Raw genomic sequence first — 19,230 nt, forward strand, 5'->3', positions numbered from 1 at the left:
CATGTCCAAATTGAAGATTAGTCTGAATATATGTGTCATTCAGCACGTATATCCATTCAGGGTTAGCCGAGACAAAAGTACTAAAGTAGGAGTTACAAAGAGTAACAGGTGCCTAGAATTGAGTGAATCTAAGAAAACTTTATTTTCGTACATATTAATCTGTTTGATCGAATACATCTAATAATTTACAAGATGTAGTATTTATAGAGAAAGATTTGATACTAATCTGTTTTTATGAAAATTGACTGCACGTATTAAAAAGAAAAACCAAAGCTCTCATCGTTTCTCTCTTTTTATTCTTCCCTCTTAGGGGTGGTTTTTGGTCATTTTTTGCTAGAAATCACCCCTCAACACCGTTTTTTTCTTTTTATTTAAATAAGTGGTTATCCATACATATTTGCTTCTTGTTTTGTGTGTTTTTAAGTTTTCATCGTCTTGTACGGTGTTTGTTGGTTTTCCCGTCTTAGTACGGTGTTTGTTGGTTCAAATTGACACATTCACTTCAAATCATTGCAGATCTGAGAAAGACTTGAGCGTCAATGTTGCATGCTATTAACCTAGGTGCTGCGAGATTGTTTGCAGATTCACCTTTTTCAATTTTTAGCGATTTTGAATTTGTAACGATGATGTATTTTTAATTTGAATTAATGAATATCTTTTTAGTCAAAAAAAAAAAACTACAGAGTAGTGCCTACCAAACATGATAAAATTATAGGTTTTTTCTTTAGCCACCTCCCTATGGGGGTCACCCCTAGCGAAAAACCCAAATTACCCCTGCTTCGGAAATGAACTTCCGAAGCACTTTTTTTAAAAAAATTTCCACAATTCGGAAGTTCATCTCCGAAAACACCTCATGGGGGGTGTTTTCGGAGATGAACTTCCGAAAACACCTTTGTTCAGATTTTGGGGGGTTTCAGAAATGAACTTCCGAATTATGCAGAAACTGGTTTTTTTTAATGTTTTCACAGTCTCGTATTTTTAATTAAAGGAAACCGGGAACTAAAATAAATGACATATAAACAGAAAAAACTAATATGATAAAAAAAGTAATATATACAAGCCGATCCAAATCCAAATAAAAATAGTGTGCTAAAGATACAATCTGAAAACAAAAAATAAATAAACCCGACCACTACTGGGTGTGCCTAACCCTCTCACCCTGGGCCCTCCTCTGCCGCCTGTATGCCGCCGCACGGCCCGCATCAGTGACGATCATCTCCATCACGGCGACTGCCTCTGGACCGCCCTGATGAACGACACCTCGATCCAACGCGTCCTGCCCAAGCATCTCTATCCGCTGGCAGATCGGCATGAGATCAATGGCGTGGTCATCCTCGGCCTGCTGGTTCTCCAGGATCTCCTCGTGTGCTGGCCTAGGAGCGCCGGGAACGTCGGGTCTCAGCAGAGGATGTGACACCCGATAGAACCATGTGACGTATCCCTCCACACTGTGCCAGTCCTGTGTGACCTGAGTGCGACGGTACTCCTGCGGTACCACATGATGCTGCCAGTCCTCCCATATGGCAGTGAGCTGCACTCGGGTCACTGTGTCGGGAGCAGCCTCAAAGGGTGACCTGGGTATTTGCTGCAAGAATCCGAACTGACGCATGCACCGCTCAGGGAGATACCGGACCATGATGCCGGTCCCGCATGCCAACCAGCCTGAATATAAAGCAATGTCGTCAAAGGGGACAACCTAAGCGTAGTCGCTGAACGGCCTCCAGGTGATGTCGTCGTGCATCGTGCGGTCCAGGTACCCACGGTATGGTCCCACCGCATTGTTCCCCCTCTGGAGAACGTATCTGGCGGCCCTGAGCATGGCGTCAACGTACACAGGATCGATGCGGAAGCCGTGGATGCGGGAGAAGTAGGAGATGATCCAGCGCTGAAACATAAATAAATACGAACCATAAGTAAATACGAAACATAAATAAATACGAAACATAAATAAATACGAAACAATTAAAATGAAACGTACCGTGAGTAGTGTGCAGGATCCAACCAACTGCCTCGTTCTCCAGTTGGAGGCCTCATTCAGCTTCTGGTAGAGGCATGCCAGAGTAGCTGCCCCCAGTTCCACTGGTGAACGGTATCCAGGTCCATGAAGTAGCGGAGGTAGGTCACATCGACGTACCTTGCACTCTTGTCCACAAAGCATGCAGCGCCTACCACATGCATGTACCAGCACCGGAGAGCGCAGCCGCGTCCAAGTGGTGCTCGAAATAAGCGCTCAGTGTGGTGAACCGGATATGAGGCCCAGATGTCGTGATGCACTCATAGTCAGCAGCTTCGGGCTCCATGCCCAAATAGAGCGCCATCCACTGACTGGCTTCGACCCTCTGGATCCGGGTGTGGGCCAATAGCGGACCCATGATCGGCAGGTGGAGAAGACACTGCACGTCATGCAAGGTGATCGTCATCTCCCCAACCGGTAAGTGGAAAGAAGACGTCTCCTTGTGCCAGCGCTCCACAAAAACCCCCTGCATGCCGTGGATGATGGTGGTGTACCCCGTCATGCAGAGCCCGCTAAGCCCTGAACCTCGCACCGCGTCGTTAAACCACTCAGCTACTGGTTTAAACAGACTGAAAATCTTCCTGGCGTGGTTCACCATTTTCAAAGGATCTCTCTCCTGTTACAAAAAAAACAAATAAAAGCATATGTTAAATAGACCGTTAAGAAAATATCGAATAAACGTCTAAATTATAAACGGTTAAATTAAAAAAAATACCTCTCCCTCCCAGATACGCCGAGCGACGTGATCGCGGTAGGATATCAGCACGGAAGTGTCAAAGGGCCCTCCCGGGTAGCTGTCCTCCTGCTCATCCTCCTCCCCGGATGGAGGGTCAACATCCGGTACCCCCTCCGGCTTGTGGTATGCCACTGCCACCTCCTCCTCCTGCTCCTGCTCCTCCTCCTCTCGCTGGCGGGAAGAAGATACCCGAGCCAGCCGACTCCTAGATCCAGATGAAGAGGTACCCTCTCCCACGTCCACGGGAACTCGCACACGGCGTCCCCGGCCCTGCCCCCGTCCCTGGGTCGACGCCAGCTGCGCCGCCGCCCGCTCGCGTCTAGCCGACGCAGTCTAGGACTCTCTACCCTGTCTGATGCGTGCTGGTTGGTTGCCTGACATGTTCCTGTAAACAATTGAAATCGATTAATATGCGAGACAAAAGAAAAAACAAAAAAATTGCACTTCTGATACAGTTCGGAAGTTCATTTCCGAAAACTGGGATGGAGGTGTTTTCGGAAATGAACTTCCGAAACACCCCTGCGCAGAACTTCTCTGCAACCTCCAATGGCAGACCCCAAAATCAAACTTCAAAACTACTTTTATGCCTACTAAACAACCTAATATCAGTACCAACCTATCTTAATGTATATTTTTCAATTTCTAAACACCCTAATAGAGTTTATTCAAATGGATCTAAAAATTGAAATAAAATGCTAAACTTACCAATTAGTGTTTGAGATTATTTAGGTTGAGATTGGAAGAAGACTTGGGCAATCTATTTGACTTCACACTTGCTTGTTGTAGAAATTTTGAAAGAGGATGATTTTGGAAGAAGATTAGGGTAAATGAATGGGGGAGGGGGGCTGTTTTGCTTAATCTGCAAAACGCGCAGTATTTCGGAAATGAACTTCCGAAATACTGTTTTCGGAAATGAACTTTCGAAATAAGACAATTTTTTCAAAAAAAAAGGCGCTTTCGGAGATGCATCTCCGAAAACACCTTTTCCTTGCATTTCGGAGATGCATTTCCGAAGTCAGGGATAATTTGGGTTTTTCGCTGAAGGTGGGTTAGAAAGTTGGGAGGTGGCCAAAGAAATTTCCAAAATTATATTCAACTGCGTTTTATCTTTCACTGAACATTCAACCAAGTATAGTAAAATTGTTTATATACTTGAATTCACATTTGAATTATTTGTAAGTGTAACTAATAATAAACAAATACTATAACAAGATGTGACAATGTGTCCATGTTTCCTAGTAATAAGGATATAATAGACAGTACATTTAAAATAAAAAATAAAAAATAGTTGAATAATAATTGTGATTGGTCCCTTGTCGACCGTCGGTGATCGCTGAATGGATTTTGTTTTTATGTATGAAATCAAATCTGCGTATGATACAATTATTCAAATAAATATTAATATTTTCAAGATCCACCTATTTTTGTTTTTAATTTATTCCTTTTAGATCCATATCTCATGCTCCATCACCGTTACATTACCACCTTCACATTCATTTGACCAACCTTCTTTATTTTTCCTTTTTCTTTTCTTTCCTTTTCTTTCAAACTTGAGTTCAATAGTAGTTATTGTCTTAAGGTGTAAAAATAAAAAATGTTTTTAATTTAAATACTTAAAATAATACAAAGAAATGACAATGTAATTTATTTTAAACATGTATAATTATATTTCGGTATATAACTATTTATATAAGTATTTTGGTTATTAACAAAATTTATGTAACTATTTTAAAGAATAATATTGCAATATGACATTAAATTTAATTTTTAATTTATATTTACCTAATGACTAATATACTCTAACAAACATTGATTAAACTATAAAAATAAGTATATGAGATACTAATGGAATATGATTGAATTAAAAAAAAATTATCTATTTACAATTTTTTTAATCGAAACTCCGTCTGTCCCAAAATAAATATGGTATTTTAATAAATTATTTATTTTAAAATAAGTGTTGTTTTTGATTTTTAACATAATTTTTATTTTATTTTTTAATATTCTCTTTCAATTAATAATACCTATATCACGCAATTTACTTTTCTCTCACTTAATATTTATGATCATTAAAATAGATCAATAATTAATAAAAATAATATGATAAAATTGTTATTATCTCTCTTTCATTTATTAAATTTCCTAATCGGCCTGAAATACTCAATACAACCTTAATTTAAAATTGAGAAAATAATAAATTTACATACATAATCGTGAAGCTTTGAATTCAAATTTTATCAAAAATATTAATTAGTTGAGAAAACTTACAAACATCACAAAATATATTTTATTAAATTATAATAAATTTACACCGACATTTCTTTATATATGAAAATATTTTAAGAAATAATATCATAATATAACACATTGTTACAAGATGTCATTCATGAACAATACTTTAAAAATATTTATGTAACATTAAATACATTTATAATTAAATGTTTACAAATTAAAAATGTTAATTTATAAATATTGATATTGCAAAAATGTTTTATAATATTTATTTATTTAAGTCACGAGAGTATAATGAGGTGTTTCACATAGTAGCAGCGCCAGCCATGGAGAAAAACAAAACCTAATTTACCAAACTCTCACACAAACATTTTCCTTTCTTTTCTCCATTTCTAACATCTTTCCTCTCTCTCTTCTCTCAATTTCCTCTCCAGATTCTCCTCCAATTCACTGCAATGTACTCAATTTCATCACTCATCCACTACTATGCCTGAGGTTAATTTCAACCCCTCTTTTTCCCCTTATCTTTTTAACACATTATATAGATATTGCATGCATTTTTCTTTAATTTATTCTTCTGGGTATTTTTGTAATTCTATAAATGGTGGAAATTGATAAAAAAGGATGGATTTTTATTGTTTTTGCCTAAATTTACAATGTGTGAAATTTAACTGTGACATGTAATTTACGTTGTTTTACATGGTTATACAAATTGGGTCTGATTAGATAGTGTTTTTATAGCATAAAGTTTGAATTTTTAGGTGATTTGAACCAATGAATTATAGTTTGTTACTTTTGTTGTAATGAAGTGATAATGTGTGATTGATGGCATTTGTAACAGGATATTCCTAACATGAAGGACTCTTGGTTTTTTGACAAGAATTTTAATGGGTTGTCGGATGAGATTTTCGACGAGCTTCATTTTTTCGATTTTCCGTTAGAAGATGTTGAGACTAATCCTGTTGAAGAAGATTGGAGTGCTCGATTTCAAAGCATTGATGAGCCGTGTTTTGATGCTTTTTCAGTGACACCAGTGGGATTGTGTGGCAAAACTAAAAATGAAAATCCCCAAGTTGGGAATGGCTTCTCTGCTGCTCCTGTGAGTATTCTGTTTGTAGTTTTGATGCTTTTTTTTTGATGTATTTCGCTTCTGTTAGTAGTTGTATACATTAGAAGTTGCGACTAGATGATTATACTTCAATGCGGTATTCATCTATTGATACTTAACTACATACAACGTTTTATTACGTGACGCTGAAACAACAAGGATTTGCCGGCATTAAGGATGCAATTATGATTTATCCACATTTTTTGAAGTTCGGTTTCTGACCGTGGCTGTTTTCTTCGAGATTATCCATGCTTATGAATGAATTGTTTCAGACCTTTAGTCGGAAATGCTAATGTTGTTGCTTAGACTGCTAGAAACTTGTAGTTGGATTTTCCGCAGCTGTCTTCTTGGTACTGGGGCAACTATGAGTTTTTACAATTAGAATTTTTGTATGACCAGTGACGGACTAAAGTAAATTTGAAGGGTGTCTGCTTGGAAATTTGTCGGAGTGACAGAAAAATATCATAACCAAACTACTTTATGGATAAAAAGAAGGGACATGTAGTGTTATCAAATAGCGGCGCCATGGCCGCTATGGCGGATATACATGGTGGTTTTTTCGGGCTCGCCGCAATGGTAAATATCGTTTGATATTGCAGGTTTTTCCGCCATAATCTGCTATAACGGCGCCGCAAAGCATCCAGTATGGCGTGATTTTGGCTAACCGCGCACCATGGACCGCCATCCGCCATCAACAACACTACTGTAGAATGAACATGGTATGATTTAGGAGAATGTGAGTGAAAGAAATGGATGTTTCATGTTTTAGAGATTCAGTTTTCACGCCTTTCGCATAATAGGAAGGATTACTGTGCAAATTTAATTGCCTATCCAATGGCGGATCCAAAATCCTAGGTAGGTGGGGACAATTTATTAAAAAAATAGTAATTGGTATCATACACATGAAGATATAGGTCGCCTACCTTTTTCTCGATCTTTTTAATCTATTCTATCTCATCCTTATCTCCCTATTTTTCATCATCCTTCTCTCTCGTTTATATTCTAAATGATCCGTGCCATTCACGGAAAAATGGCACGACATCTGTTTAATTATAATTGTTCTCTGATTTAATTTATTTCAAACCATATCAGTAATAGATTAATAATAACAAATTATACATGGTCAAATCCATAATGGTCTTCACCACTGTTATCAAATATCTGCCATTGCAGCACTATGGTGGATATACATGGTGGTTTTTGGGCTCGCCGCGATGATATATTTTGCCCGATATTGCAGATTTTCCCGCCATAATCCACAATAACAGTGTCGCAAATCGGCCGGTATGGCGGGATTTTGGCTCTCTGCCATAAACCGCCATCCGCCATCGACAACACTGTTCTCACAACGCAAGAACCATTGCAAAAAACCATAAGTAAAATTTTTTTCTATTTATTAAAACATAGTATATTGTTGAAATCAAGCTGTAAAGGAAAAGATAAGACACCTTTTCAGATCAAATTAAAAATTGCAATGCGAGATGTATGAAGGGCAGGTGCCTTGATTGCGCACGGTGAAAGATACAATGAGATTGGAAATTGAGAACAACGGCAGTGGTAAGGGGTTTCGGGGTCACAACTGGGAATTTGCGATGCGAGATGTATAATGTGATGGTGCCTTGATTGCTCACGGTGAAAGATGCAAAGGGATTGGAAATTGAGAGCCGCGGTAAAGGGTTTCGGCAAAACACAATTGGGGAATACAAGATGGTTTTGGTCTAGAAGTTGAAAAACCTTAGTAATAATATTAAAAAAAAATCATAACAGCGGAGAGGGTTCAAATATAAAAAGACTCGTAATAGCGTGTGTAGTTTTTAATTGATGCACTTGTTCCGCGACTAGTAACACACTGACTGCGGTGGTACGGAGAATTCCCTCGGAAGATATTGTTTACTCGTTATCAGCTGTAACAGGAAATCACCATAGAACATATTATAGTGGAAAAATTGTAAGAAAGGTTCACTTGTTTCATCTGTTACTGACCTAAGCTGTCCTGGAGTTGCTGCTATTATTCTGTCTATACTTTGCAGCCTTGATACACCTAAAGTTGAAACTTTTCAGGGGTTTCACGACAAAGGGAGGAAGCTTTGAGTTATCTCTTTCCTCCCCATTCATTTTGCCGAAACTTCTTCTCATGGTATACATTTTTGGATCACATTAGAAGGCTTTAAAAAAGAAAAAAGATGACAAAAATAACAGAAACAGAAATAAAATGATATAGGTTGGGAAATGAGTCGTTTGGTTAATTTTTAGTTGTGTAATCGTGAAAAATTATCAATAGTTAATGTTTGGTTCTCAGATTTAAAATTGTTTTCATTACGACCCATAAATTTTATTCAATTAATTTGTATTTTTTAAAGAGGTCTAATAACATGAACAGTATATATATTAGTTTTCACCGCGTAAATTTCTAAGTCTCAGGTCCTAACAACAGCTCGGTGCTCATACCTTATAATTTTAGGAGTGTTGCTCCGTAAAAGTGAGAAAATTTCTGGCAAATATATCTGAACAATCATGAAGTTTGCAAATGTTTGGTTATTTTGGATGATGAATAGAGGGTATGCAGAAAATATGTAAAACATGCTTCATTAAGTAGTAGATGATTAGATGAACGTGTCGTGTATGATAGTATTGAGTAAATGGTGGGATCCTGTAATAAATAACTGGCCCCTTGCACCAAACAATTTCTGTTTCTGGTCAAATTTAAATTGAACAAACATCTTCCGTCTGGTAAGGTGGCTAAAACTAGATTTGGAAAATGGTTAAGTTTCAAGTCTCTTTAGTCACACACTTTCTTAGAGTTCGACACTATATTATCAATTGTTGCAAACTGAAACTGTAGTAAGATGGAAGTTCGACTTAGTTTTCTTGGTCCCGATTACGATGATTTGACTTGACAGAATTTGATAATTGATCAGTATAGTATAGTATAGTATATGATTGCACATTTTTTTAGCAAAGTAGCATATCATCTAGATTCCTCTTTTTATTATTGATTTAAATAATCATAACCGTTGATATTGCATCTGTTTTTTATATTTCGTTTTCCGTTGATTTGATGGTAACTTGGCACTGCAGTGTAACGAAATTTCCTCAATAAAAGAAGTGGCAAAGACTGTTGAACCAACATATGGAAAAACTATTCCCAACCAGGATGCCTTATATGGAAAAACTATACCCAACCAGGATGCCTCTTTCTATGAAAAGAAAGTTTTGCTTCAATACAGCCCAGTTTCTGTTTTCGAAGGCAGTAGTGGTGCTTCCTCAGTTGAGAATTCCACCTTTGACCTGCCCGTCTTCCCAGTAAAGCGCCCTCGAAGTAAACGCCGGCGTCCCTCAAAGTCAAATCCTGTATTTTCATTTTCTTTCATACCTAATTCACCGACATTGCAAAAACATTATAAAACACCTGTCTCTAAGAAACAGAGAAAAAAGGACGTCTACGTGCCCTCAGGCGATGCTGATACGGGATCTCAAGAGTCAGTTACCTTCAGAAAATGCACGCATTGCGAGATCACAAAGACTCCACAATGGAGAGAGGGACCCAACGGTCCCAAAACGCTCTGCAATGCTTGTGGTGTTCGGTACAGGTCTGGCCGCCTCTATCCCGAATACCGTCCAGCAAACAGCCCCACTTTTGTAGAATCAGTTCACTCAAACTGTCACAAGAAGGTTCTCGAGATGCGAGGCGGCGGTGTCATCAAAGGAGGTGCTAGAAGCTGTTCTACGTCGCTGCCATCAACTCTTCCTGGAAACTCGGTAGGACAGCATTATCATGGAACTTATTGAAGACCAAATGGTACTATACTAGTACCAGACATGATCCTATTTTGTCTATTGTTATATTACTTAGCAACATTTGTTAAATTAATGTAAATTGATTGTTAAAATAAACTAGTAGTTGCAGCAGATCAGTGATTAGTCCTTTTGTTAGGCATTGAGGAAACAATGTGTTGAAAAGTTGGAGAGGTTGAGAAAGGTATGTTAATGTAGAAATGTCTAATTGGATGGATGGCATGACATGGCATGTCATGGCATGACATGGAAGTAAGGTTATTTATATTATGGCTGAAGTAGAGACAGGAATCCTTTGCATTACTTGCTGCATGTGCTATGAGGACATGAAGTCAAAGGCAAGGACAATGTCTCACATGTATTGTAACATGGCACAGAGAAATTATAGTGGAAAAGCACATGCATTGCTATTCCATATGCTGGAATAATGTCTTTCCAGATTACAGATAGCTTCAACTTGGGTTTTGTTATTTACCCTTTATAAACAGATTATTAGAATTTGTATTTTAGTTTGAACTATAGTTCGTTTTACAAGGATATTATCTGTATTTTTGTTATGATTTTAATGTGTATTTTGTACTTTATATTTTATACATTTTTAATATTTTTTGTTTTTGTTTTATTGAGGTAGGTAGGTAAGGTTTGTTACCTTTTCCATTTTAACTGTTTTTTTTTTTCTTCTTCTTTTCATACTATGAACAGCATATTGAAATTTTCATGTGAATGAGCAATTAAAGATTAAACCATCATCTGTTTACTATTTGTTGTTGGGCTCTTTGGATGGTTTTAATGATGATTGCTTGTGATACCATTTGTTCCAACTGTCTAGCTTTCACTTTCTTGCCTTTAGATTCTAGTGCTTATGATGATGTTGTTGATAGTCCTTCTCTAATCTCTCAATTGTTCCATCTTAAAGTATCTATAAACATCACTCTTGCTAATGGTTCTAAGGCACACATTTCTAATATTTGTCAAGTTTCATCTTTTTTTCATGTATATCCTTCAATTATATGTTATTTGTGTGCATTCTTTGTAATTTGATCTTGTTCTGGGCCGGCAAGAGATCCAACGGCCGCGGTCCATAGAAAGTAACGATTGGTCCAGATATTTGCAGCGTAGGAATATTACCATGAAGATCAAAACTGTTTGAATATAAAATAGAGTGATTAATTTCAGATAAAATAAAATTGAAGGACAAAACTGTATTTTAATAAAAAATAAATAAACAATAAAATAATATAAAGCAAGAAATATGAAATAAATTTAAATAAAATTTGATTATCTTACTCAAGACAATCTATAGTAACATCAAGATAATAAATTAAACATCTTGTCAACTACTCTCTCCGTCCTATATTATAAGCAAATTTCACATTTTTAAATTTATTGAATAATTAATGTATCTAGATACATATTACATATAAACTAAATACATTAATTATTTAATGAATCTCAAATTCGCTTATAATATGATACAGAGAGAGTACTATTTTATCTTGCCTAAATTTGTCTATCAGCCAATTTCAACTTACATTTCACTTGATTTAATTTTTAAATGTAAGAAATATATATATTTTAGCTAATATAAAGTATTTAGAATAATACTCATATATTACACAATTATTAGTGTTTTTTTGGTAACATCTAAATTTATGTTAGGAGGAAGTGAATTTTTTTTAGATAGAGGTTGCCCATTGGGGCCATTATCTTAGGAGAATACTTAATGCAATTTATGGATTATTGTCACTCTCTTGTGAAAATACAATAATATTCTTAAATTTCGAAGATGTATCTTTAGATGCACTCCAACTTAAGACATTTTTTAATCAAGCTTTTAGTCAATGGAAAAAAATTATAGAAATGCATCTCCGTGTACATTACAAAGACGCATCTCTAGACGCTTTTTGTTTAAAAACGCGTCAGAACCATTTCTCTTTCCTAACTTTTACAAAAAATAGTCTAAAGTTTCTCAAACTCTCTTAACTCTCAATCTCTCAAAATCATTTGACCAACTTCAAAATTTCTCGCATCAACATCAACTCCATCAAAGAGCTCACATTTTCTCAAAATCACTCAACCAACTTTAAAGATTGTAAGTTTTTTTTCTTTTTTCTAAACTATTTTGAATTTGTGTATAAATTTGTAGAAATTGATGATTAGGTAATGAAATAGATAGTTAAACATGTTACGTAAATGAGAAACATGTTTGATAGGTAGTTTTATTGATCATTGCATTATTTTTCTATTTTGGGGAATTGCATTCCCGTCATTGACGTTGACTTGAGTTGCAGAAAATCCCAGGAAGGCATCTCTGAAATTTTCCAACGTTTTGACTTTTCTGAAACTAGAGATGCAACTCCGGATTTTTTCAGTGCATTCTTTTGGCAATTTTTGCTTGAACTCATTGTGTTTCATATGTTTGAGTGAAACGATCGTGTGATTTACTTAGATGCATTATGGCTGATAGGCAAGATTGATTGAGGCACGAAAAAATTGTACAATATGCATCAATTCAAAGGGAAACAAATCAACCATCACATACTCCTGTTACCTCTAGCTCGGTTGATGTAGAGGCATCAACTTCTAGGGCTCATGTATCTCTGTCTTCTTCTTCTTCCCGTATGAGACGAGTGTCACCTAGTCTTGCATCTCTGCCTCCATCTTTCCGCAGGCGAACAGTTTCACATATTCAACCACCCGAGACAACAAAGGTACCGGAGTCACCGAAGGTACCTCCGACACTAGGGGTACATGAGGTACCACATGCACAAAAGGAGGCTAAGGCATCCCAGGAACATGAGGCATCTGAGGAGTTTGGAGGAGGCTCGTCAGACGTGTCACTGCTGCCTCTTTATCAGATCTATACTGCCAGACATGACTGGGACGAAGAGGTAAAATTTAGTTGGATTCATTCTTTGTAAATCATGTTTGTTATAATTTTAAAAGTTTCTAACGATGATTTATTTTTACCCGAAGGACCGTGATGCCCTAAAATTATTCAACCATGGGCGGAAGATTACTGGCCTGCAACAGCCTAATGAGTCGTGGTTTCAGAATGTTTTGTGCTATATGGGATGAAAGGCTTGTGCGAGACCAGTTATGTTACGGTTAACCATGGTATGCTTGATGTATGCATTTGTAGAGAGATGACACACAAAGATGTCATCATTTCATCTTCCACATGGTGAGATGTTTATCACACTGAACGATGTCTTGTGTTTGCTGCATCTTTCGATTAAGGGGAAACTTTTAGATCATAGAAAGATTAACATAGATGATGCACTAGAGAAGATGGTAGACTATCTGGGAGTTGACCCAGAGGATGCCATGAAGGAGTTTGAAGCCACCCTAGGGTGTCATGCTAGATTTCTATTCCTAGAGAGGTTGTGTACATAGGAGCTGCTTAGAGCATAGTAGGTTGCTAGTGATGAAGAGCCAAATGTGCAGCATAAAGCATACACTATGAGAGCATACATGTTGTATTTGACTGATACTGTCATTTTAATGGACAAGAGTGTCACTTATGTGTATGTCATCTACCTGCGATACTTTGATGACTTCGAGCGGATCCATGAGTATGATTGGGGGGGGGGGGGAGCTTGTATGGTCTACTTGTACTCTAAGTTATCCGAAGGTTGTATGTGGAAGACCAAACAAGTGATAGGCAACATCACATCATTGAGGATAATATTTATTGGTCTTTTAGTGTTTCTGTGTCATTTTCATAACATTTTTGTAACGCTATCAGTAATGATTAATATGTTCCATTTTTTTGGCTTGGATCCTCCAACACTTCCACCCATATCCGGTTGGTCATGTGTCCCGACCTACATTAAGCATATGCCACGTGCTTCTGCATTCGCACCGCTCAGAAGGAACCATACGACAGAGCCATACCGAGTGTATCTTGATCGCATACACTTTCATATGTACGTCGATCACCGTGTGACGTGTCCCTTTGACGACATAGTCTTATACTCTAAATGGTTGGCTTATGGTTCACGTGTGACCTATCTTCATTTGCTTGAGTGCGTCATGTGACAGTTCGGCTGTATGCACTATATTTCTAGAGACCTTTCTGTGTCTGCTCCTCCAACTATGACATATAGAAATATGGATGATATATTTGATGACTATCTTAATTATCTGGTTTTAGAGGAGACACATAGTACCATAACTTCTTATGATTGTAGCTACGCAAACTGTTACATATGGCGGCTCTTCAGGATGTCACATCCTTATATGATACAAGATGCTCCTAGAGATCCATTGGGGCAGCTCATCAAGAGATACTAGAGGAGGATCAAGCTAGGACAAATCATGTTATTGATGTGTTGCCTAGATATCACATTATCCTGGAGATTGGGCAGTCAAGTATTAACATAGGTAGGGGTATTCACTGTGTGGTTTAAGCGATTTTGAAGTGAAAAGTCATCTAACCCGCAAGAGAAAGGTGTACGGTTCAGTTTGGATTGGTTGTCTTTTAGAAATAAAACGGAATCAAACCAAACCTATGCGGTTTGGGTTGGTGCGATTGATTCGGTTTTTTACAAAAAAATTATTGAGCCATACATATACATATAGATAACAACATAGCTTTGTATTTAGTCATTTATGCACTATCGAATAAAAATGAAATTCATCATATTTGGACGATAATTTTCCATTTAATATACAAAAATAAGATTAGATAACAATGGAATAAAAAACATAAAATAGTGGCATAAAACTATTTTAAAAACATTATAATGCAACATAAAAAATAAAGGAGATGAAAGATTAGAGAAAATGAAAAAGAAAGAGCAAATGAGAGGAGAGATTAGAAAAGAGGAGGTGGATTAAAAATTAATTAGAAGAGAAAACAGTAGAATAAAATAAGAATATGAAGAAAAAAAAACATAAGAGATGAGAGACTAGAGAAGAAGAGGCAAGATATACATGGAAAAGAATATGAGAAGAAGGCATGATATTACTAGGAGAGGTTTGAGAAAACTTAAACTGAAACCTTAAGTGTGAACAAGAGAAAATCATTAGTAATTGTAAAGTTAAGGCATAATAGGTTTGTGTTTGGGTTGGATGTGGGTTAAGGGAAGTTTGGGTTGTAACATAATGTAGTTTGGTTCGGTTTGAGAAATACAAACTGATAACTGAACTGAACTGCATGATTTTGTTAAAAAATTACCCAAACACATCCAAACCAAATGCGGTTTTTGGTGGTTTCGTTTGGTTTGATTCGTTTAGTGGTTTTTTATTGAGCCGGTTTGGTTTTGAAAACCCCCTAGATAGAGAACTCTTTCTGAATTACTCTGAGGCCAGGGACATTGTAGATGTCATGATGGCAGAGGCACATGAGACACTAAAATACATGAGGCAACATAGGAATAGGGGGCCCCGAGTCTGTCATACACAATAGTTTATAGTATTGGTACTATGGATTTATTATCGATTGTATTTTATTTTGACTTATTTCGACCTCATTGTGTACTCTAGATTTATTACTTTATATATGTCATCTTCTTTATATATTTCGACCAAAAACTTTAAAATATTTGATACTAGAAAATTCAAAATTTCCGTGAGTAGTTAGAATATACTGGAAATTTTGAAATTTCGAGTAATTGAAAAAAATTCTAAAAATTTAAAATTTTCGATAATACTGTTGTTTATGTTTTTTTCTCCTTTTTTAATTTTTTTTGAAAATAAAATCAATAAAATAATTAACCGACATAATATATATATATATATATATATATATATATATATATATATATATATATATATATATATATATATATATATATATGACACCAAAGTGTCAAACTTAATAATACGACACATCTGATAATTCTTTACCGCATATACATATAACCAAATTCACCGCAGATGCATATATATATAGCTTAATTACAGTTTTAGTCCCTCTATTTTTTCCGAGTCACAAAATTGGTCTCCCTATTTTAAATTTAACTAATTTTGGTCCCCTATTTTAGATTTAAACAATTTTGGCCCCCATCACATACTTTTACACTTAAAATTAATGATATTATCCACTTTTTAAACGACAAATTACTTGTAAAATACAACAAATTATCATATATAAATCTACTATTGAAGTTTATAGATAAAAATATAAGTTAAAAAATAAAAATAAAACAATTTGAATTTAAAATATGTAGACTAATTTCGTGAATCAGACAAAATAGAGTGACTAAAGCTGTAATTTAACCTAGTAATTGTCATACATATATGCATAAAAAACAAACTACAATAACTTCCTATAATCGTCTTTCCAGTGTCTAAAGCGACCCACATATGCTGATTTCGATGCTTTTGCATCATCAGTACAATTTTTGTCTCCAACGGTCATTGACGGGAGACAATGGACAATTAGGTTTCAACTTTACTTGAACCCAATAATTATAGTTGACAAAACCGACAATAACGATTGTGCGCGTACTCGTATACATAGGTGGAGGTAAGATAAGGAAAAAATGTGATGTTAAGTTGGGAAAAAAACACGACACTGTATTTATAAGCATTTAACCTTGGAATAGTCTCACTTGAAATAGATTCCAACATAAACGGACATTTAACCTTGATACTATAAATGTCATTAAAAGAATTAGTGGTTTCAGATGCATTTATTCTTTTGTAATTTCCTCCTCTTTCACAATCCATAATTAATTTATCTTTCTTCCCTCGCATTCCATTAGCAGAATCTGAACAAACAGTAACAACAATAATACCATATTGTTTATCAGCAGATTGCGCCCATGCTAAAACATCTGATCGGGAGTTAAAAATCTGTCAATTGCAACATATGATCATTAAACATTATCAATTTCCTAATTGATGGAAAATAATTAAAATTGCATTATTTCAATATGAAACATATCGTAATTGTGGTGAAGAACTCTGTGTAATTTGTACATGATTCTCTAGAAGTTGCCGACTCTGGACCACACAGATACAAAACTTCATCTGCAGATAAATTGGAAATTTCAAGTTTCTGTGGAATTTTCGGTATTCTAAAAATTTGAAATTTCCGGTATTTCAGAAATTTGAAATTTCCAATTAAGTATGTTTCATCTTGGAAATTTTGGAAATTTCCGGTATATTTCCAAAGATTCTATAATCGCCCCGAACGGTAGGTAAATCGCTCCGAAAATTTTGAAATTACTAGTAAATCGTAACCGGGAATTTTCCAAACTCAAATAATTTCTGATAAACGAACAATGTTCGTACGAGAGATTTTGATTTGCTTATCCGAAATTTTAATTTTCACCCTACATCAATAATAAAAAAAAATTGAAAGATGTAATTTTTTTAAAAATAAATAATATCATAGGCATTTTCGAAATAAAAAAGAAATTAAAAAAGAGCCAGATTTTATATATGAGGTGGTAAGTAAAATTCTCGAATATTGAACATGTTGATCCAATACAAATTTGAATTATACTTGTTGGGCCAATATATAGGGCTAGTCTCAGTTCTACTAATACTAATGGAATGTGACAATTTTATTTCACGCCCACACAATTATATTTATATTTATATTATAAGAAAAACATAAAATGCTAAAATACCGTTCATTCTAATAAATTAAAAACAGTTTTAAATTAAAAAAAATCACATATCACCCTGTATGATAAATTATCAGAATTTTATACAAATAATTCAGTGGGAAGATTTACACAAAATCTTTTGCTTTTTAGACCTTCTAGTAAAAAAATTGAAAACAAAATTAAGAGTGTTCATTGGTTCGGACAAATTCGAACTAAATCGGAGTCTAAATTAAACTATAGTATTTGAATGGGGTATTTTCTCAGTTCGGGCAAAAACTGAACTAAACTAATGAAATTCAATGACAATTAGTTCGGACATTGAATTTTTATTTTTTTTTACCTGCAAATCCGTCTACCTGAATCAACCATAAATAGTTGTCATGAAAATCACTATCAAACATTCGACTTCAAGAAGAAAAAAAAATAGAAATGAAAAATACGGACAAATTATGCCGTTTTAATTTGTTATTAGAAAATTATTAGTGTATTGTGTTAACCGAGCTACAAAACACATTTATTATCATGCTAACTCAAATGCCTAATTATAGATTGAAAAGAATTTATATTTAAAAAAATTTATGTTAGATGTTTTTCTTGTTATATATTTTCGAATCTATTATGAAATAGTATTTATAATTGAACACTATTACTACTATATTTTTTATATTAGTATGAAAAATTAATTTTCGTAAAAAAGTTATTTTTTTTATAAATATTTTTGCATATTTTTAATCTGTCCGATCAATCCAACCCAAACAAACCCGTTGTTTCTCTGATTGATTTGGGCTTTTTTGAAAATATTTACAAATTTAATTCAAATTAATCCATATAATTTTAATCGGTTTGAATATAGGATTTTCTCAAAATCAAATCAAATCGGTGAGGAAACACCCCTAAACAAAATTAACATACAATAAAAAATAAATTCTAATTCAAAAAATTAATTTTATCACACTATCAACAACACTCATCACATATGAAATTGAATTTTAGTGATATAGGCTTATCACTGTTCAATTAAAAAACTCGATTTAAATATCCTTATAAAAAATTTGTTTTTGATTTTTTTAATTTACATTTTAATTTTGTTCACTTATACTAATAGATAAAATTCACACTAAAAGTCAGTTTCGCCGTACTATAATTTTTACATCCAAATGTATTAACATTAAAATCCCTGAATGTTTATAGCAACTCATAACTTAGAGTTGTTTGTGCAGCGAACTTGATTAGGATTTCTTTCCTCCTCTATAAAGGAACCTCTCCTTCCACCCTTTAATCTTCTTTCACACACGATCAATAACAAGGGAAAGACTTTCTCTTGGATCTTTCAAAAACAATTGGGAGGTCCAAATTTATGTTCTCCACCTGTTTGCAGGGCCGGCCCAAGGGCCAAGCTACTCAAGTTAGGACTTTATGTTGGAATTAGACTCTCAAACCTTTGAGTAATTCCTTATCGTTAAAGATGACAATGAAGAAAAATAAGAACAAAAGTAGGATTAGGGTTTGCGGAAATTAAAGAGAAGAAGAAAGTATTTTCTGCAGAGTTTCTCTCTGCCTACAAATTGTGGAAATTCTGTTATTCACTTGCAACTGCAACTTCTGTGAATACAAGTTATTGACTTGATTACAAATAATGAGGGTTACTCCCTATTTATAGATTTAGGTTAGCCTTCTCCCTAAGCCAAAGCCCAAAACTATAAAAGCCCAAAATACCTATTTTGGAACTAAATCAAATCTAATCTATTTTAAATCTAAATCAAATCTATCTAAATTTAAA

The 19,230-nt window shown here is 35.0% G+C and overlaps 1 protein-coding gene across 1 annotated transcript; it reads left to right on the top strand.

Moving 5' to 3' along the window:
* The first annotated feature begins 5,285 nt into the window (after window positions 1-5,285).
* On the top strand, window positions 5,286-10,500 carry LOC131626510 (GATA transcription factor 11-like). The gene is made up of 3 exons (XM_058897333.1): window positions 5,286-5,477; window positions 5,824-6,081; window positions 9,169-10,500. The coding sequence occupies exons 1-3, from the start codon at window positions 5,469-5,471 to the stop codon at window positions 9,877-9,879; spliced, it is 978 nt and encodes a 325-aa protein (XP_058753316.1). The 5' UTR covers window positions 5,286-5,468; the 3' UTR covers window positions 9,880-10,500.
* The last annotated feature ends 8,730 nt before the right edge of the window (window positions 10,501-19,230 follow it).

Source organism: Vicia villosa, unplaced genomic scaffold (genome assembly GCF_029867415.1).
Source record: "Vicia villosa cultivar HV-30 ecotype Madison, WI unplaced genomic scaffold, Vvil1.0 ctg.000301F_1_1_1, whole genome shotgun sequence".
Classification (NCBI taxonomy): domain Eukaryota; kingdom Viridiplantae; phylum Streptophyta; class Magnoliopsida; order Fabales; family Fabaceae; genus Vicia; species Vicia villosa.

Bases quoted from the DNA above. Each gene is read 5' to 3' on its own strand.
- LOC131626510 (XM_058897333.1), top strand. The intron at 6,082-9,168 runs GTGAGTATTCTG...TTGGCACTGCAG, and splicing joins ATGGCTTCTCTGCTGCTCCT to TGTAACGAAATTTCCTCAAT.